Genomic DNA, 21,658 nt, shown 5'->3' on the forward strand with positions numbered 1-21,658 from the left:
CAGAGAGGCAAAAATATATCCGAAACAGAAAGCCTGCGAGGGAGTCTGTTGAACTGGTAGATGACTGAGGGGTTAAAGGGGCTCTTTGGGAAGATAAGGCCATCACAGAAAGACTAAACAAATTCTTTGTTTTGGTGTTTACTGACGAGGATGTTGGGGGGATACCCATTCCGGAGATGGTTTTCAAGGGTGACGATTCAGATGAATTAAACCAAATCACGGTGAACCTGGAAGATGTGATAGGCCAGATTGACAAACTGAAGAATAGTAAATAACCTGGTCTGCATGGTATGCACCCCAGTGTTCTGAAAGAAATAAAAATTGAAATTTCAGACCTAATTCAATTAATTTGTAACCTATCATTAAAATCATCTGTTGAACCTGAAGACTGGAAGGTGGCCAATGTAACCCTGACATTTAAAAAGGGCTCCAGGGGTGATCTGGGTAACTATAGGCCAGTGAGCCTGACTTTAGTCCCAGGAGAAATCATGGAAACTGTTATAAAGAATAAAATCACAAAACATTTAGATAGATATGGTTTAATGGGACACAGCCAGCATGGATTTACCCAAGGGAAGTCTTGCCTCACAAATCTCCTACATTTTTTTGAAGGGGTGAATAAACATGTGGACAAAGGTGAACTGGTAGATGTGGTGTGTTTGGATTTTTAGAAGGTGTTCAACAAAGTCAATCATGAGAGCCTTCTAAGAAAACTAAAAAGTCATGGGATAGGAGGTGATGTCTTTTTATGGATTGCAAACTGGTTAAAAGACAGGAAATAGAGAGTAGGATTAAATGGTCAGTGTTCACAGTGGAAAAAGGTAAACAGTGGATTGCCTCTGGGATCTGTATTTGGACCGGTGCCTTTTAATATATTTATAAATGATCTGGAAAGGGGTATGACGAGTGAGGTTATCAAATTTGCAGATGACACAAAATTATGCAGAGTAGTTAAATCTCAAGCGGATTGTAATAAATTGCAGGAGGACCTTGCGAGACTGGAAGATTGGACTTCCAAATGGAAGATGAAATTTAATATGGACAAGTGCAAGGTGATGTATATAGGGAAAATGCTGTAGTTACATAATGTCAGGTTCTATCTTAGGAGTTACCAGCCAGGAAAGAGATCTAAGTGTCATAGTGGATAATACATTAAAATCGTCAGCTCAATGTACTGTGGTGGTCAAAAAAGCAAACAGAATATTAGGAATTATTAGGAAGGGAATGGCAAATAAAATGGTGGATGTCATAGTGCCTCTGTATCGCTCCATGGTGAGACCGAACCTTGAATACTGTGTGCATCTGGTATCCACATCTCAAAAAAGATATAGTTGCACTTCCCTGCACTGGAGAAAGTGCAGGAAGTGCAACCAAAATGATAAGGGGCACAGAACATCTCCCCTATGAGGAAAGGCTAAAGAAGTTAAGGCTGTTCAGTTTGGAGAAGAGACGACTGAGGGGGGATATGATAGAGGTCTACAAAATCATGAAAGGTCTGGAACAGGTTAATGTAAATCAGTTGTTTACTTTCTCAGATGATAGAAGGACTAGGGGGGCACCACATGAAGTTAGGAAATAGCTCATTTAAAACAAATCAAAGAAAAATCTTTTTCACTCAGTGCAGAATTAAGCTCTGGAATTCATTGTCAGAGGATCTGGTTACAGCAGTTAGTGTAACTGGTTTTAAAAAAGGTTTGGTTAAGTTCCTAGAGGAAAAATCCATAAACTGCTATTAATTAATAAGCAATAGTAGCTTGAGATCTATTTAATGTTTGGGTACTTGCCAGCTACTCGTGACTTGGATTGGCCACTCTTGGAAACAGGATGCTGGGCTTGCTGGACCCTTGGTCTGACTCAGTATGGCATATCTTATGTTCTTATATTCTCTTCTAGCTGGACCTTGTCTGGTTCTCCAAAAGCCCTAGACATGGCGATTTATTAATTGTTCAAGACTGAACCATCTTGCTTTGACAGAAGGCTGATAATTAAGCCTAATTTGAGAGAGTCTATATTCTAAGTAGCTGGAACCAAAATTTAAACTTTTTGAGAAATCCACAGAACTGTTGACAGGCATTAGCAAATGGTACATTAGAAAGTGCCATACCTAAAATGGCTGGATACCAGGATGAAGATTGAACCGTTGTTGGTAAATCAGCCTAGCTTGGGAGGTGTCTACACTTGTAGCTGTAACACTGGAGCAGGCAGACGCTGGATCTGGAACTCAGGAGAAAGGCATAGAGAGGAACACAGGTCTGGATACAGAGCAAGAACACTGGAGCAGAACTGCAGGTCTTGATGCAGGTTTGGATGCAGAGCAAGAACAGCAGAGCAGGACTACAGAGTTAGAAGTAGAGCAGGGACACTGGAACAGACTATAGAGCTGAAAGTAGCCTACAAATAAGGCCAGAAGAGCAGATGTTCTGGAGTCTGTTGTACTAATAAAGGTATGTCTTTATTGTGCTTGTTATATACAATCATGACTTAGGGGATTACCCTGTGCTGAACGAATGGGATCTTCTGAGGGCATGCCTAACGACCTGGCTGTTACATTTGCTGGCTCGCAGGCTGCCCCCGTGAACTGATTCATTCACCCTGCACAGCCAGGCCCGTCAAGACCGTCCTCTTTGTGGCTGGATGTCACCACCATCAACCATCCTATTTGCAGCCGAAAACCGCCGCCATTCACCGTCAGCCAAACCCAGAGTGCAAACTGACCTATATAGGCCCCATAGTGGGAACAGTGTTACCAGTACCCTCGGATGATGTCACATGACCGGGTATTCAAACCCTGGCCATGCAATTCTAAAGTGCCTCAGCAACAGGTCAATTTCGCCTGAAGTGCTAGTTGCTGCTCCAAATCTTCAGCCTTGCCCAGCTTTGCTCTCATTTCTTCAGCCTTGTCCAGCCTACCTTTGTCTCTTCCGGCCTTGCCTCTGTGTCTTCAGCCTCATCCAGCCCATCTTCATTTCTCCAGCCTTGCCTCCGTATCTTCAACCTCTCATCCAGCCTGTCTTTGCCTCTCCAACCTTGCCTCATCTTCCTCGCCCAGCCTATCACCTTCTCTCCCTCGGACACCTTGTATTGACCTTAGCCTGGACTCTCGTTTTCCTCGCCTGTTGCCTGCCACTGACAATAGCCAGGACTCTTGTTATCCCTGCTTGCTCCCTGCCTCCGACCTCAGGCTGACACTGGAGCTACACCCTGTGCCTCAGAGACTATCAGCTAAGACCTGCCAGCCCCTGGAACCCAAAGGCTCAACCCAAGAGGAAAGGGGTTGATATAGGCAAAGCTCCAGTTAGGCTATGCACCGTCCACCTGGCCAGTTGGTGGTGAGGACCTACAGGGCCTTCCCTGTAGGTTGTGTCAAACTCACCCCAACACAAGGATCACACTCTTAATACTGGCAAGCAGAGGGTAAATTTCCCTGGCCTTTCTCTAAATGTGCTGCTCCTTTACAGCTTTCTGGCTTCTGCTTGCAGGGTTGCTGGTTTAAGCCCATCGACCTTGGCAGTCTGCTCCTTATTCTAATTTTTCAGTTCACCGCACACAGAAACTCTGTAGACTGATAAAGTCTAAATCAGCATTGACCCTCTTTTTACATAACTGAGCCATAGGCAAGCAACTGGATACAGGGACAGGAGCAACAATTCATCAAGCTGTGTTCATTAGCCACTAAATTAGATTTCTATCAGCGACACAGCTGGCCTGGAGCTGGTGCTGTTATTTAGACTTTTTGGCCTGTGAAGAGGCACTGGTTCTCCTGATGCTATAGGTGAGCACCTCCTCATGACATCAAACTGATAACTTGCCATGCTTTTGTTCAAGATGACTTCAGAAAATATAATGGATTTATTTCATAGACAGGAAAGTTCTGATCAAAACTTGTTGTAGCTTTGGATGTATGCACCCTTCACATTGAAGTGGAACCACATTCCAGCTGGATTACATCTTCCCTCTGCTCCCTGGCACTGGAGTAGAAAGGTGACACTGACTTACTGTGATCTGTGATGGCTGCTCGGGCCTCCTGATTGCTGGTCTTATTTTTCAGGTTCTGTGCTGTAGTTCTCAATTCCTCCAGTTGGGGGCGCCTCTTCTCTAGATCCTGTATGGTTCCCTGGTCACACAGTAAAAGAAAGCATAATTTTACTGCCAGAGCTTGTCCATACATGATTTGATATATATCAGTAATGGGCCTCAGATCCAATTTTATTACAGGTTCTGCTTTGCAGATACTTAATTCATATTTACTTGGATAATCAGGTTTAACAATAAAACACTCAATTTTACATTTGTCTTTCTAATTCCTTTGTTCTAGTAGTAATGGTGCAGTTGGCAATGGGTAGTATCATATACTTGACCTTCGACTGTGATTGCATGCCTTCAGCTGCAGCTCCTTCATCTAAGAACAGATGTGGGCAATTATCTAATGATAATGACCACAGGTATAGTACTATATATTAAATAATAATAATGATAATTATTATTATTATTAATTTGATAATGTTGACATCTGTGTAGTTGTTTTGCAATTGTAGTGTCTACCATAATGCAATTTTTTTTCTCTAGTGGTACGTAGAAATAAGTGAGACCTTTTTATTTGGAGTAACTCAAAACATCAAAAGCTCATCACAGATGTATTGAGTTACTACATTGAAAGGTCTCACCTTCACCTTATTTGCTGACCCTTATTGCTACATACTCAAGTGGACCAAATAGTGAACAGAATACTGAAGGATGCTAGAAAGAAGCTGTGCTCCAGGTAGCATTCACTATATCAGGTGACTCTCCATAGTTGGAGTTGGCCACATTGTCTACCACCATACAAGGAATACAGTGCAATGCATTTTGATATTTGCACAAAAACATGAATTGACAACAGTATTTGCATATTTAGAAAATAAATTTTCATCAAAGCAAGTTAATAAGTGCATTAGGTAATGAGAAAATTAATCATCAAGGAACTCCATTAAAAGAACATTAACTCTATGACAGAAATTCAGACAAGCAAGGAAATTCAGAGTTAAAGATGAAGTACCTGGGCACAACGGGTTATGTTTTTAATTACTTCCAAAATGCATTGTCTGATGCCACTTGAATTTCACCCTCTATTTCTTGCTTTTGTTAATTTGTGTCAAAACATCAACAGTCTTCTCATGGCGTCTTTTTGAGCCCTGGTTGATTCTCTACTCTCACCCTGCTGTTATCTTCCAGGTGTGCCTCCCTCAACAACTGCCCTAGCTTTGCTTTCGTGATCACTGCTGAGCTTGGACCCACCCCTTCGTTGACATCAGAGACTTGCCCCAGTTAAAGCCCCCATGCCAATGCCAGAGGCACTGTGTGGAAGGGGTGCACGTGCCTCTTTGGTGCACATGGAGTGCGACAAAGGATCCTGCTCTTTTGAGCTTTCCTTTGTGTACGATTGTGCGCTTAGGATGCTAGATTAGTGATTGTTAGCTGTCTTTGATATCTTCCTGTGTACTGATTTTTAACCTTGAGTTTGGACACTGCCACCACATGGGAGAGAGAATTCTGGAGATCTTAGGGCATGGATGATATGGTGGTTTGCTCTTGCAGTGGTCCTGCACTAGAAGGACTTCTACTATGTGCACCTTTAGGGTCTTTTCGGAAATGCTCATAAGTCCCTATCAATAACTCTAATTAACAGGCAAGCTATCTGAAGGAGCTTCCCATATTTGTTGATATGATTAAGAATCAAAATCCTGATGTTCTATGTGTTACTGAGACTTGGCTTTTGCAGTTTGATGTCTTCTTGTTAAATCAATTATCTCTGCCTTCTTATACTGTATTTTCTCAATCATGACCAGATAAGCGAGGGGGAGGGCTGTTAGTCAGTAAAAAGACACTACATTTATCACAAGCTATGGTGGAAAAGATGCCTAATCTGGAACTGCTTTAATTGTATTCCTCTCTGAACTGGGGGTTTATGTCTTGTCTACTGTCCTTTGGAATTTATGAACTGTATCATTCCTTGTTCACTGAGTTGCTGCTTGTTGTTAAAGCTGATTTGTTAAACTGTTTGATCCTTGGGGATTTTAATCTCCACATAGATGTTGTCTCTCTCTCAAGTCAATGTAAGGACTTCTTAAATGACATGATGGCCATGGGTTGGGTCCAGATGGTCCATCAACTCACACAAGTTGGGTCACACTTTAGATTTGATTTTTCTGTGGGATAGTGGGCCAATGCCCTCCTGCTATTATTTGTGCCAGGAGGTCCCCTGATCTGACCATTATTTGATTCACTTCCATTGTATTCTTCCCTTCTCGTTCAATGTCTCCATTACTAAGCCCTAATCAGTGTGGAAATGACCACGTTTAGATGCTGACCTCTTGGATACCCAAATTTAATTAAATTCCATGTTCCAGTGTTGAGGCTGCTGTACAGAGATGAGTTGATTCTTTACATTTGACACTGGACAATGTAGCTCATTTGAAATTAGTTATATCTTCCACGACCCACTGGGCCCTGTAGTACACCACAGTGATAAAATCAGCCAAATGTAAGGTGAGGCATGCTGTTGGCAGAAATACAAGTTAGCAAAGGATTTAGAATAATTTAGAACATGTTTAGAGGAATATAGGTCAGTGATTGACAGAGCTAAGAAGTCTTACGATTCTTCTCACATAGAATCTGTTCCATGAAAATCATGTAAATTGTTTCAGATTTTCAATTCTTTAGCCCACTGCCCCACTCAGAACCAGATCCAACACTCCTCTCTGAGTTGAGATAGTTTTGCCCATTATTTCCACAATACAGTGGTACTACTGAGTTCCCAGTTTCATGTCAATCCTGACTCACACTGTGAAACTGTATATGTTAACAAAACACTATGGGATGTCTTTTTGCCCACTACTACCTTAGAAATTCAGTGTTACGTTCGGTAACCTGCAGGACAGGCCCGTGGACTGCTGCACTTACCTTCAGTCCCTAGCCCGGTGGAAGGAGTGCTGATCTGGGGAAGGCCCCAAAAAGAATGCGCAGCAAGCTTCTGTGCTCAACTTGCCTATGACACCGTCCCTCGCGCATAGCACCGTTCCTAGGCACGTGCATCACTTCAGGGAACTTAAAAGGGCCATGGCGAGAAAATCTGTGTGGCCCCTGCTAATGATGTCATCAAAGATGTCCTATTTAAGGGCAGCTCCCATGCAGCAAGACACTTCTTTAATAGGTCCACTGCCTTGAAAAGAGCAAGTTGCTTCAGTATTTGTTCTTCTCCATATCTCTTCTGCCTCCATATCACTTGAGCAGTTCAAGGCGAATGGACTATCCATTGTACTTTTGCATTGGTTTTACTTAATTTTCACACAATCACTTTCACAGGGGTTCCATAGGTACTACCAGGTCAGAGCCCCTTTTTGCATTGGACACTGGTGTTCCAAAGAATTATGCCCCGTCGGCAACTTTATTCAACATTTACTCTTTTCACTTTGCCAAATTCCTGAGAATCTAGGGGTGGATTATAAACTCTATGTGGATGATATTCAAATACCTGGGAACTTTAGATTTCCAGTCACCCTGAGATTACCATGAATGTGATGGGGGGGGGGGGGGGGAAGGTAAAGGACCAAATGTGCACAAACTTACTCTTATACACACACTCATTAACACACTCACGTGTTCACGATTACACACACACACACACACGCTCATTCTTGCATGCTAACTCTCATTCTTCATTCTCTGACACATTGTTGCGTGCTCACTTACACCTTTAAGCCTCTCATTTTCCCACATAAACACACTCACACACATGCTCACTCACTCATTTCTCTCCCTCTTCCACACACACACACACATGTACATTCACCCTCATACCCATGCTCATTCACTTTCATTTCTCTTCCTCCTACACAAATACACACACTCTCACAGACACGCTTTTTCCCTTCCCCCAATATATTCCCTCCCTACACACACACACACACTATCACAGACATGCTCTTCCCCTCCCCTGATATATTCCTTCCCCATGCACACACCCATTCATATATATACACACACACACACGCCCCTTCACATATACACATAACCCCCCTCACTCACTACCTCCTCTCACCCCAAACTCACCAATAGCAGCAACCTCCTCCTGGGGTTGATAGGAGGACTCCTTCTTCCAGGCAATAGCATCTTCTGCTGTTGCTGCTTCTGCCATTGGCCTCCTCCCTTCTTCATGTCCCCATAGGCCAATGGGAGGCCTCCTCCCTTCTTCCTGCCAGCACAGTCAGGAAAAAGGGAGGAGGTATATCATTGGTCTGCAGTCGCAGGAAGAAGAAAGGAGGCCTCCGATTGGTAACAGGGCAGGGAAAAGGAAGGAGCATTCAGTTGGCCCGTGTAGGCCAATCAGATGCCTTCTAGCCTTGCTGCTTCACTAGCTTAGCAGCAGCAGGACATCCAGAGATTATAGGTGTTGGCCCGGAGACCCGGCAATTCCATTAGAATTCCAGAGTCTTCAAGTCAAAACTGGAGAGTTCCCAGGTATGGATATTTAGTTTTATTTTCCTGTGTCGAGAATGGTTCAAAAAAGATTTCACATTGTTTATCTTCCATCAAATCTTGGCTGACCTGTAATAGGTTAAGGCTTGAACTTGAAAAAGACAGAGATCATCTTGCTGACCTGCTGGCCCACAGCTGACACAGCTATTTCACTAGACTTTGACAATGTCTAGTGAAGGGCTGATGTGCATGGAGCAGGAGAGAGACCTTGGGGTGATAGTGTCTAACGACCTGAAGTCAATGAAGCAGTGTGACACGGCGATAGCCAAAGCCAGAAGAATGCTAGGCTGCATAGAGAGAGGAATATCTAGTAAGAAAAGGGAAGTGATAATCCCCTTGTACAGGTCCTTGGTGAGGCCTCACCTGGAGTACAGGGTTCAGTTCTGGAGACCGTATCTCAGAGGAGGCAGAGATAGGATGGAGGTGGTCCAGAGAAGGGTGACCAAAATGGTGGGTGATCTCCATCGAATGACTTATGAGGAGAGGTTGAAGAACCTGAATATACCCCGGAGGAGAGGAGGAGCAGGGGTGATATGATACAGACCTTCAGATACTTGAAAGGTTTTAATGATCCATGGTCGTCAACAAACCTTTTCCATTGGAAACAATTTAGTAGAACTAGGGGTCACAATTTGAAACACCAGGGAGGAAGACTTAGAGCCAATATCAGGAAATATTTCTTCACTGAGAGGGTGGAGGATGATGCCTGGAATGCCCTTCCGGAAGAAGTGGTGAAGACTAAAACTGTGAAGGATTTCAAAGGGGCATGGGTTAAACACTTTGGATCCCTAAAGGCTAGAGGATGGGAATAAAGCTTAGGAGGTAACCTTTCGGAGCAGCAGTTACTACCCTTAACAGAAACATGGGGGTAACCTGCATGGAAGTTTGGGAAGTTTGCTGGGCAGACTAGATGGACCATTTTGGTCTTTTTCTGCAGTCATTACTATGTTACTATATATAGTTCAGCACCAAGCTCAGAACCTAGGTGTGTTTATCGATGCTAGGATATCACTTTACCTGCAAATACATTTAGTAATTAAAACCTCTTTTTTAAGAATATTAGAAGTTGCCATACTGGGTCAGACTGAGGGTCCATCAAGCCCAGTATCCTGTTTCCAACAGTGGCCATTCCAAGTACCTGGCAAGTACCCAAACATTAAATAGATCCCATGCTACTAATGCCGGCAACAATCAGTGGCTATTCCCTATTTAATAATAAAAGTTTATGAACTTTTCCTCCAGGAACTTATCCAACCCTTTTTAAACCCAGCTACCACTAGCTGCTTTAACCACATCTTCTGGCAATGAATTCCAGAGCTTAATTGTGCATTTAGTGAAAAATAATTTTCTCTGATTTGTTTGAAATGTGCTATTTGCTAACTTCATGGAGTGCCCCCTAGTCCTTGCATTATCCAAAAAGGTAAATAACCTTTTCACATCTATGTGTTCAAGTCCTTTCATGATTTTGTATACCTCTATCATATCTCCCCTCAGCCGTCTCTTCTCCAAGCTGAACAACCCTAACCTCATTAACTTTTTTTCATAGGGGAGCCATTCCATGCCCTTTATCATTTTAGTTGCCCTTCTCTGTACCTTCTCCAGTGCAACCATATCTTTTTTGAGATGTAGTGATCAGAACTGCAAACAGTAATCAAGGTGCAGTCTCACAATGGAGCGATACAGAGGCATTATGACATTTTCCGTTTTAGTAACCATTTCTTTCCTAATAATTCCTAACGTTCTGTTTGATTTTTGGACCACCGCAGTACACTGAACTGCCGATTTCAATGTGTTATTCCATGTGATTGTTATGCTCAGGCTTGTGAACCCTTGGCCAACGGGAGGATGGTATACCTTTCGGAGGATCCGTAGGTTCTCTCGTCGGGTGGCGAGGCAGCACAGAAGACGGGACCAGCTGACCCTTGGCACTGAAGACTGAGGCGACTGCGGTGGGGGATGAAGAGACGAGACGAGATGCTGTGTCTTCACCACTGGAAGTCTGTGGTCCCCCCAGGAGGAGCCCATAGGGACCCAGACGCTAGGATTTAGGCGGACCTTTGAGAGGTCAGGGTGTCGGTGCAAGGGCTGACTGGAGCTTCGCCTTGGAATCCCGCGGTCCCCCCGGGAGGAGCCCGTAGGGACCCAGGCCGCTGGGACTTAGGCGGGCCCTTGGAGACGGTAGTCTAGAAGGAGTCCTAGGTCGAGTGCCAGAGGGTCGTTGCTCACTAGTCCAAGGCCACACACCGAAGGATCACCACTTGCCAGTCCGAAGTCACACACCAGAGAATCACTGCTTGCCAATCCGAAGTCGTACACCAGAGAATCACCGTAAGCCAATCCGAAGTCAGGAACCGGGAACACCAAGACGAAACAGGAACAGGATCCAAAGCTCAAGGAACTCACCAAAGCAAGCAGACTAGACAGTGCTGGAGGAGGTTGCCAAGTCACTAAAGGAGCAGAGGAAGCTTCCCTTTATACTTCCCCTGCCTAGGCTGATCAGGAACAGGTGAATCCAATTAAAGGGATTAGGTCCCTTTAAATCTGTAGAGGAGGCGCGGCCTTGTGCCTAAGGATGGCGGCAGCCATCTTGGATTTTCCCCCGCGGAGGAGAGATGCCGCTGGACGCCGCGAGGGGGGAGCAGGACAGCTCCCCCTGCAGCGGGCAGCACCAGAGGCTGCTCGGGAGCGACGGCCTCAATCAGAGCCCGCCCCCGGGGCTCCCGTGGTGAGGGAACACCGCGGACAAGGTAGGGGGCCGCAGTCGTGGAGCGCCACGGCCGCGGAACACAACAGTGATGCCCAGATCTTTTTCCTATGTAGTAACTCCTAATATGATATCTAACCATGTAACTATTGCCTTGCCCTTGTCCATATTAAATTTGATCTGCCATTTGGATACTCAGTCTTTTTAAACTGTGTATTCTGGGAAACCTTAAACCGTTTTTCAATGAGTCTAATTTCAGGACTGTAGTGCAAACTTTGATAATCTCCTCCATTGATAATTGTAATTCTTTGTATTTAGGCCTTCCTTATGTCTCTATCGAGAGTGCTGCAATTAGTACAGCATGCAGCTGCCTGGATGGTAGCTGGTGTTCCATTGCAAAGTCGTACTACACCAATTTTGTTATGATTGCATTGGCTTCCTCTGAAACGGAGGGCCAACTTAAAAATGTTAACTGCTATCTTTAAAGCAACCAATAGCCTGGCTCTGCATTATCTAAATTTGGTTTTGAAGCTCTGTTGGCCATTGCACACTCTGTTCTTCTTAACGCAATTTTTTGAGCATTAGATATTATATACCACATTTTGGACAAGCCAGTCAAAGCGGTTTACAAATAGTAAAAACAGGACAACATACTTGCTGTTTCATCTGTAAAACTCATGAGACTAGCTGAATCTTGTAGTTTATGAGAAAGTAGCTGAAAAGCTGAATATAAAATTTCTCATCTCACTTAGAAAGCTTCCAAATCAGCTGTTCGGCTGTTTTCTTTTCTGTTCTTGTGCTGAAGCCAAGAGTTACCCAGTTGACCTTGCAAAGCCCTTTTGTCATCATTGATTTATCTGTCTGCTGCTGAGGCATTTTACATGCATTAAAAGAGAAGTCTTCTTGCTTTGTTAAGCATTTAACCAGTGGGTAAACAAAAAATTGTGTTTATATTTAAAAGCGGTCACCAGAATCGGAGAACCAAGAAGAGAAACAAGTTATCACCTATGTGCCCCATGATGATATGCTAATGAGATAGTCAACCAGAGCAAAGAATGTAGATATTTGTGGCTATCTGCATTCAATATAAAATCAGGAGAAAATGAAAACTGGAATTATTATAAAGAAAACGTTCACATTTAGAGAAATCTTTGGGTACAATTGGGTAATTTGTCACAGTAAGATATGGCTTATTTTCTGATGCTTAATGCATTAATGTGAAATATAAATGGCTAGGCAATGGGAAGTTAAATGACTTATTTCAGGTCACGGAGTAAAAAAGGTGTGAGCTAAGGATCGCGGATGTGTTGCATAAACACTATTCTTCCATTTCATGCCTGTCTGAAAATTGCTTGACAGTTTATATTGATAGCCCCCTGTTATGCAATTGACTTAAAGTCCTTTTTTAATTGCCATTTCCTTGTCCCTCCTACAATAGATGTTTGCAGCAAACTTTGGTTACCTCATGCATGGAAGGCTTCTACAAATGAAATAGGAGGTGCTGGCCTGCCTATAGCTATAATGCAAAACTTTGGGCCTATATCATCAGTATGGTATAGTGCAACTAGTAACCAAGCTGCATGCTCTCCTAATGCTGAGTTTACATCATCAGGATTATTTATTTTATTTATTTAAGACTTTTATATACCGACAATCATTGGGAACATCTCATCGGTTTACATGAGAATGAAATGCAGCAAACAGGCTTTACATGTAACAAGGAACAGGGATATATAAAATTTTATCAGTTAACATGTAAACGAAATGCCGCTAACTGGCTTTAGAGGTAATAAGGAACATGATAAATGCATAAGAATATCAAAACCTATGTAACAGGATTTTTACAACTGTTATATCAAAACTATGTAACAGGAATTATATCCAGCTTTATATAAAGATTAGGGTGACAAGTTAACAGAGCAAGCTGGGGGAGCGTTTTGCAGGGAAAAGTATACATAAGAAATCAAGGAGGGAATAGGTGGAACAGGAGTAGGTGGAAAAGGAACAGGTCTTAGGAGCGAGGAAGAGGTGGGAGACTGGGGAGGGATGGTGAGCTTGTGCAGGTGGAGGGAAAAATAGTTTATGTGTAAGCCTGCTTGAACAGCCAGGTCTTGAGGTTCTGTTTACATTTTTTTGGGCATGGTTCTTGGCAAAGAGTGGAGGGCATGTTGTTCCATAGTGAAGGACTGAGGGGGTGTGTAGCTTAAAGAAGTCATCTTTTAGGGTGGCGTTTATGAACTCCTTTAGTGGTAGCTGGTTAACTAGGGCGACACCGAGGCTGCAAACATGTTGAGACAGGGAGAGGTCAGTGGAGAGGTTGATTGGCTGAGGGGGGCTAAGATCCATATTGTGGGGTGTGATGTGTAAGTTTTGGTAGTGTTGAGTGCCAGGAAGTTGTTCGCAAGGAGGGTGCTGATTGCCGCGAGGGCAGAGTTCCAGGTCTTAATGGCTTCGCATAACGTGTTCTTAATTGGAATCAGGATCTGTACGTCATTCGCATTTATGAAATGTGGAAGACCCAAATCAGAGAGTAGATGGCAGAGGGGGAGTAGATAGATATTAAATAGGGTAGAGGATAATGAAGAGCCCTGCGGGACGCCTTGCCTAAGGTTAGTGGGGTTAGATTTGCAGTTCCCAATTTTTACGCTGTATTGTCGATCGTTGAGGTATGATTGAAACCAGCAGAGTGCAGTGCCGGAGATGCCAATTTCTTTAAGGCGTTCTATTAGAATGGTGTGGTTGACAGTGTCAAATGCTGCAGATATGTCAAGCAGGGCCAAGATGAACGATTGGCCTTTAAGAACATAAGAATATGCCATACTGGGTCAGACCAAGGCTCCTTCAAGCCCAGCATCCTGTTTCCAACAGTGGCCAATCCAGACCATAAGAACCTGGCAAGTACCCAAAAACTAAGTCTATTCCACGTTACCATTGCTAGTAATAGCAGTCGCAATTTTCTACGTCAACTTAATAGCAGGTAATGGACTTCTCTTCCAAGAACTTATCCAATCCTTTTTTAAACACAGCTATACTAACTGCACTAACCACATCCTCTGGCAACAAATTCCAGAGTTTAATTGTACGTTGAGTAAAAAAGAACTTTCTCCAATTAAAAAAAAAAAAAAAGAAAAAAAAAAAAAAAAAAAAAAAAAAAAAAAAAAAATTAAAAAAAAACGCGCCTAGGCCCGCCCTAAAAAAGGAGGGCAGCCAACCAGAGACAGCCCGGCAGGACTTTAAAACCTAACCGGCTAGGCGCCGCGCGCCGAGCGTCGCGCGCCGAAGGAGCGCGACAAAGGGGCCTGCCCCTTTGTCTCGCCCCTTCGTAGAGCCCCGAGGAGGCTCGAGCCATACCTGCGGAACAACCTAAACCCCTAACATAGGCAACAGCCAGCAAAGTTCTGGAACAGTCCGTTTCAGCAGTATGGAATAAAAGTCTACCTCTCCAGCAACTCTCCAGCCACCTCTGAGACCCCATGCAAAGGGCATCATCCCCTACCCTCCTGAAGCGCACAACGCTCAGCCCTCCCATCCAGACAGACTCAAACAGTCCGCTCAAACATCCAGCTGTTCAGCAGACAGACTCATGCTTCACTCTCAATTTGCCCTAAGCCCTCACAACATTCCTCCCACAATCAGACTAGCCGTCCACCACGACCCACATTCCTCCTAGAGAAGTCAACATGCAAATCTTCCCAATCCCTATCATATACCACCGCCACCACCATCACACAAAAGCCTTTCAACAACCACCAAGACACACTACCAGATCTCTCATTCCAATCATGACGTCTCCGCTCACGCAGATGCTAGGTCTCACCATGTTCTCCCTTACCCTTCTCAACGCACAATCTCTAACAAAGAAAACACACGTCCTCAATGACTTCCTCTCAGATTCAAAGCCAGATATATGTGCCATCACAGAAACCTGGCTAAAAAGCTCAGACACAGCCCTAATAAACCAGTTACCGATTCACCTCTACGACATCATCTCGATCCCCAGACAAAAGAAACGAGGAGGTGGTATTCTTCTAGCTACCAAAAAGGAATTCAAACTTAATTCACTTCCAATCAAAACCATCACACCTACAAAACTCGAATTAGGTCTTTTCAAATCTAAACTCCTACAAATTCTTCTAATATATGCTCCGCCAGGACTACTGGACTCAGATATCTCCCCCCTAATAGAAACAATAGCCAAATACATCAACATGGACTCGCCAGCCATAATAATGGGGGACTTCAACCTCCATGTAGACGCCTCTCCCCTCACCCCTAACTGTGAAGCACTCCTTACCACCCTGGGTGCAATGGGCTTTAAACAAATCATAGAAAAACCTACCCATAAAGCAGGACACACTCTGGACCTCATCTTCATCAATTCTAATATATCTTATAAAAATGATCCTATCTGTACCATAATTCCCTGGTCAGACCATTCAATAATTACAACCACACTCATGACTCAAGAAAGCCCTAAACCTCCTCAACCACCTTCCACCATCCAATTTAGGAAAACCTGCACTTCTGACACACTCAGTGATCATCTCACCAAAGAACTCCCCAATCTGGACACCACTAGCCCAGATGCAGCCTTCCTCTCCTGGCACAATATCACTGAGGCAATAGCAAATAAATTATGTCCTAAAACGGTGAAAATAATCAACTCAATACAGAAGAAGAAACAACCCTGGTTCTCCCCAGAACTCAAGCAGATGAAACAAAATCTCAGACACAAAGAATACGAATGGCGTAAGATCCCCAACTCCACTAATTTATCTGATTACAAACGCACCCTCCACAACTACAGGATCACCATCTTAAAGACAAAAAGAGACTGCTATGCCCACAGAATACACGACCTTCAATTTGATGCCAGGACCCTATTCTCTTACGTCTCCCAACTCACAAAATCACCTACACCCACCATTCCAGACGACCAAGCACAAACCAAAGCAGACGAATTAGCACTCTACTTTCAGAAAAAAACTGCAGACACATTAGCACGCCTACCGAACAATGCAACTCCACCCTCCATAATTTTCAATTCCAGGACTTATATTGGGGCCATCCTTGATTCCTTTGAACCTACAACACCACTGGAAATCGAATCTATACTTAAGAAACTAAAACCATCAAACCACCCAACAGATCACATTCCAACTAAACTACTGCTTCTCATCCCGAATACTATTTCCAGAGCATTGGCCAACATTATAAATTGCTCACTCGCCCAAGGAATCTACCCGGACAGGCTGAAAACCGCATCCCTCAAACCGCTCCTGAAGAAACCTAACCTCGACACAAGTGAACCCTCCAACTTCCGCCCCATATCCAACCTCCCTTTTTTAGCAAAAATCATGGAGAAAGTTGTTAATACACAACTTTCTTTATACCTGGAAGAGCACAATATCTTTCACCCATCCCAATATGGCTTTCGTAAAGCAGCTAGTACAGAAACCCTACTTATCTCCCTTGCCGATCACATCCTCATGGGCCTAGACAAAGGTCAATCTTTTATCCTAGTCCTTCTGGACATTTCAGCCGCATTTGACACAGTGAACCACGCCATCCTACTAAATCGCCTAGCAGAAATCGGATTAACAGGATCTGCACACAGCTGGTTTAACTCCTTTCTAAGTAACAGAAGCTTCAAAGTAAAAATCAATAACAACGAATCCCCAGATGTCAAATCAACATTAGGAGTACCACAAGGCTCTTCCTTGTCACCCACACTATTCAATATATACCTCCTGCCCCTCTGTCAACTGCTTACGGATCTAAAATTAAAATTCTATCTCTATGCAGATGACGTACAGATTCTGATTCCCATTACAGAATCTCTCCCTAAATCTCTCGCCTTTTGGGAAATCTGCCTCAAATCTATAAACAGTCTGCTCACCAACTTGAATCTAGTTCTGAATGCAAATAAGACTGAACTCCTAATCATCTCCTCGGACAACTCGGCCTTAATCAATCCACCAGCAGGCAACACCCAGATCACGCAAGTAAGGGACCTTGGAGTAATCATTGATAACCGTCTGAATCTTAAGAAAGCCATCAATAACACTACCAAGGACTGTTTTTATAAATTACAAGTCATGAAAAGGCTCAAACCCCTCCTCCACTTCCAAGATTTCAGGACAGTGCTCCAAGTCACACTCTTCTCCAAAACAGATTACTGTAACTCTCTTCTCCTCGGGCTCCCTACTTCATCTATCAAACCATTACAGATGCTCCAAAATGCTGCGGCAAGAATCCTGACTAATACCAACAGAGGAACACACATCACTCCCATACTACAGAACCTGCACTGGCTGCCAATCAAATATAGAATATTACACAAGGCTCTCACTATAATCCACAAAGTCATTCACAACCAACAACAACTAGACCTCCAGATTCCCCTCAAATTATACTCATCAGACAGACCGATTCGAGAAGCATATAAAGGCACCCTGCAACCCCCCACAACGAAATCTACTCGCCTATCATCTACCAAAGAAAGAACCTTCTCTACAGCTGGCCCAACCATCTGGAACAAGATGCCCACAGAACTCAGATTAGAACCATGCCCGTCTACCTTCCGCAAAAAACTTAAGACATGGCTCTTCATCCAGGCCTTCACTTAACCTACAGTTCCAGCAATTCCTCACTAATTCAGACACTGACTCCTACCTAAACTCTCTGACAAGTGTAGCCTATACACTTATGCCTCTTCTCATCATATTATTGTATTATCTAATTTGTTCAGTTATGCCTTCTATCGCTCCGGCTATCCTAGCCCTCCAGGTTAATACCCCTTGTTATATGTAACTTTCATTTCTTGTTATACGGTTGACTTTGTTATTCCCCTCATGTTATCTGTAAACCGATCTGATATGAATTTTCTTTCATGAAGGTCGGTATATAAAAATGTTAAATAAATAAATAAATAAATTAGTTTTAAATGTGCCACATGCTAACTTCATGGAGTGCCCCCTAGTCTTTCTGTTATCCGAAAGAGTAAATAACCGATTCACATCTACCCGTTCTAGACTTTCGTGATTTTAAACACCTCTATCATATCCCCCCTCAGCCGTCTCTTCTCCAAGCTAAAAAGTCCCAACCTCTTTAGTCTTTCCTCATAGGGGAGCTGTTCCATTCCCCTTATCATTTTGGTAGCCCTTCTCTGTACCTTCTCCATCGCAATTATATCTTTTTTGAGATGCGGCGACCAGAATTGTACACAGTATTCAAGGTGTGGTCTCACCATGGAGCAATACAGAGGCATTATGATATTTTCCGTTTTATTCACCATTCCCTTTCTAATAATTCCCAACATTCTGTTTGCTTTTTTGACTACCACAGCACACTGAACCGACAATTTCAATGTGTTATCCACTATGACGCCTAGATCTCTTTCTTGGGTTGTAGCACCTAATATGGAACCTAACATTGTGTAACTATAGCATGGGTTATTTTTCCCTATATGCATCACCTTGCACTTATCCACATTAAATTTCATCTGCCATTTTGATGCCCAATTTTCCAGTCTCACAAGGTCTTCCTGCAATTTATCACAATCTGCTTGTGATTTAACTACTCTGAACAATTTTGTATCGTCTGCAAATTTGATGATTTCACTCGTATTTCTTTCCAGATCATTTATAAATATATTGAAAAGTAAGGGTCCTAATACAGATCCCTGAGGCACTCCACTGCCCACTCTCTTTCACTGAGAAAATTGTCCATTTAATCCTACTCTCTGTTTCCTGTCTTTTAGCCAGTTTGCAATCCACGAAAGGACATCGCCACCTATCCCATGACTTTTTACTTTTCTTAGAAGCCTCTCATGAGGAACTTTGTCAAACGCCTTCTGAAAATCCAAGTATACTACATCTACCGGTTCACCTTTATCCACATGTTTATTAACTCCTTCAAAAAAGTGAAGCAGATTTGTGAGGCAAGACTTACCTTGGGTAAAGCCATGCTGACTTTGTTCCATTAAACCATGTCTTTCTATATGTTCTGTGATTTTGATGTTTAGAACACTTTCCACTATTTTAGGATGTGGTCAGTAAGGGAGGTGAGGAGGGTCTCGGTGCTGTGGTGTTTCCGGAAACCATATTGTGAGGGGAAAAGTATGTGATGTTCATCTAGATAGTCAGTGAGTTGACGTTAATTACTTTTTCAAGGATTTTTGTTAAGAAGGGAAGGTTGGAAATGGGGCGAAAGTTGCCTGGGTCAGTGGATTCTAGTGTAGGTTTTTTTAGGATCGGTTTCACTATGGCTTGTTTAAGTTGGCTGGGGACTGTGCCCAGTGTGATGGATCTGTTGATGATATTGGAGATGGGTTTGGTGATTACGTCAGGTATGGTTAGGCGGGTTTTAGTGGGGATGGTGTCAGTGAGGTGTAGTGAGGGTTTAATTTTCTTTAGGATGGATGCTATTTCTAATGATGAGGTTGTCTCAAAGGAATTAATAATGGCAGATGTGTTAGTACAATGGGTGGGTGATGGTGTGTATGTATTAGAGAAGCATGACATGATTTTATTAATTTTATTGTGGAACAATTGTGCTAGTTCTTCACATTTGGCTTTGTCATTAGTGATGAGGGTTGGGTTAGGGCTGGTTTTGGTAAGGCTTGTTACGTATTCAAACAGGGCACGAGGATTAAATTGGAATTGGTGAATTTTATGGGAGTAGAAATCCCTTTTAGTTTTATCTAAGGATTGGCAGTAGGTGTGAAGGTAAAATTTAAACCTCGCCAATTGTGGGGGAGATGGATCCCTGCGCCAATTCTTTTCTAGCTTTCTCAGATTATGTTTCATTGATTTCAGCTCCAGCGTGTACCAAGGTTTCTTCCTGCAGTTAGGAGGGCTTATTTCTCGATATTGTGTGGGGCATAGCTTGTTGGCGACAGAGTTAGTGAGTTGAATCCAGGAGGATATAGCAGAGTTGGCGTCTGTCAAGTCCAGCTGGTTGAGTTCGTTTGAGAGGGCTGTTATGAGGTCGTCTTTTTTGCAGGGTTTTCTGAAGTGGGTGGTTTTTTTGGTATCCATAGGGATGATATTATTTTTTATAGAGCAGGTGGTTTGAATCATGAAATGGTCAAACCAGGGGATAGGCTTGCTTGTTGGATGGTCAGGTTAGATGAGTGAATTGGTGAATATAAAATCGAGAGTGTGGCCTGCCTTATGTGTTGGGTTGGAGATTATTTGGTTGAATCCTAGGGCATTGAGAGAGATCAGAAAGGAATTGCAAGAGGGGGACAGTGGTACTGCATCAACATGGAGATTAAAGTCTCCAAGGATTATTGCAGGCATATGTATGTCTATATTTTTGGAGATATATTCTATAATGGGGGAGGGGCTTTTATCATGAAGTTTAGGTGGGGCATAGGTAAGGCAGATTTGGAGGTTGGGGGATTTGAATAGACTGATTTCAAGTTTGTGAGGTGGGCAGATGGGTTGGGGTATTAATTTGAAGATCTTTTTTGCTGCGAGAAGGAGGCCTCCTCTTTTTTTTTAGGTCTAGGGATAGAGAAAATATCATAGGCTTCATTAAGAAATTGGTTTAGTAGGATGGAGTCAGAGTCCTTTAGCCATGTTTCAGTGATAGCACAGATGTCTGGGCTATCATCAAGGAGAATATCATTGAGTAAGATTGTTTTTTTGATGGACTGTGCATTGAGGAGGATTGTAAAAGTGGTAAGGCCAATTAGTTGAGTGAGTGGGGTGAGCATGATGGGGAGAAGTGATCTGTGATGATCATGAAGTTTTTTAGGTTGCATGGAGTGGACAGTAGTTGAGTGGTGTCTGAGGGTGGTGATAGGGTGGGGATACGGTAGTAGAGCATTGTCAATGGTGGGGGGCACCAAGGCGTCGGTGCAGGGGGTGAAAGAGCAGTGTCTGCCAAGGATGGAGGGGGATGGGAGCAGGAACAAGTTGCCTGGAGTATAAGGTCTGGAGGGGCGACGGTAAGGGTGAGTGGGACAGGCTGAAAGAAATCAAGTGTTGGTGGGAGGTAGGAGGGCGCAGGTAAGATTTCTGTGTAAAGTCAGTGGAAGAGTGAGGCTATGCAAGAGTGCTGTAGGGCAGCATAAAGGGGCGCACTAAGGGGCAGGCCCCTTAGTTGTGCTCCTTAAGCGCGAGACGCCCGGCGCGAGACGCTGGAGGATGGTTGCCTGGTTAAATAGGCCGGGGTTGAAGTGGGTGTGGTGTACAGCCACAAGTGTCAATGTCAGGGCACCAATCACATGCGTGCAGGTTATGGGCAGTACAATTTTTAAATAAGCTTTGTACTTTCCATCACCAGTATAATGTAGTGCAATAAATAAAGACGAGGCATGCTCTCTCAACTCTGTGTCTCTATTATCAGTACAGCATAGTGCAACATGTAAACAAGCTGCGTGCTCTCCCAACACTGGGTCTCTACCATCAGTACAGCTCAGTTTAACAT

The 21,658-nt window shown here is 43.4% G+C and overlaps 1 protein-coding gene across 4 annotated transcripts in view; it reads right to left on the minus strand.

The window, feature by feature from the left end:
* The window catches only part of DMD (dystrophin), a 3,148,630-nt gene that overhangs the window by 573,704 nt on the left and 2,553,268 nt on the right, over nucleotides 1–21,658 (minus strand). For all 4 annotated transcript variants that reach the window (XM_029603105.1, XM_029603098.1, XM_029603099.1 and 1 more), the window contains one exon: nucleotides 3,997–4,114. In XM_029603105.1, the coding sequence (XP_029458965.1) occupies nucleotides 3,997–4,114 (118 nt within the window). The remainder of the gene's footprint in view (nucleotides 1–3,996; nucleotides 4,115–21,658) is intronic.

This window comes from Rhinatrema bivittatum, chromosome 5 (genome assembly GCF_901001135.1).
Source record: "Rhinatrema bivittatum chromosome 5, aRhiBiv1.1, whole genome shotgun sequence".
In the NCBI taxonomy this organism is placed as follows: Eukaryota; Metazoa; Chordata; class Amphibia; order Gymnophiona; family Rhinatrematidae; genus Rhinatrema; species Rhinatrema bivittatum.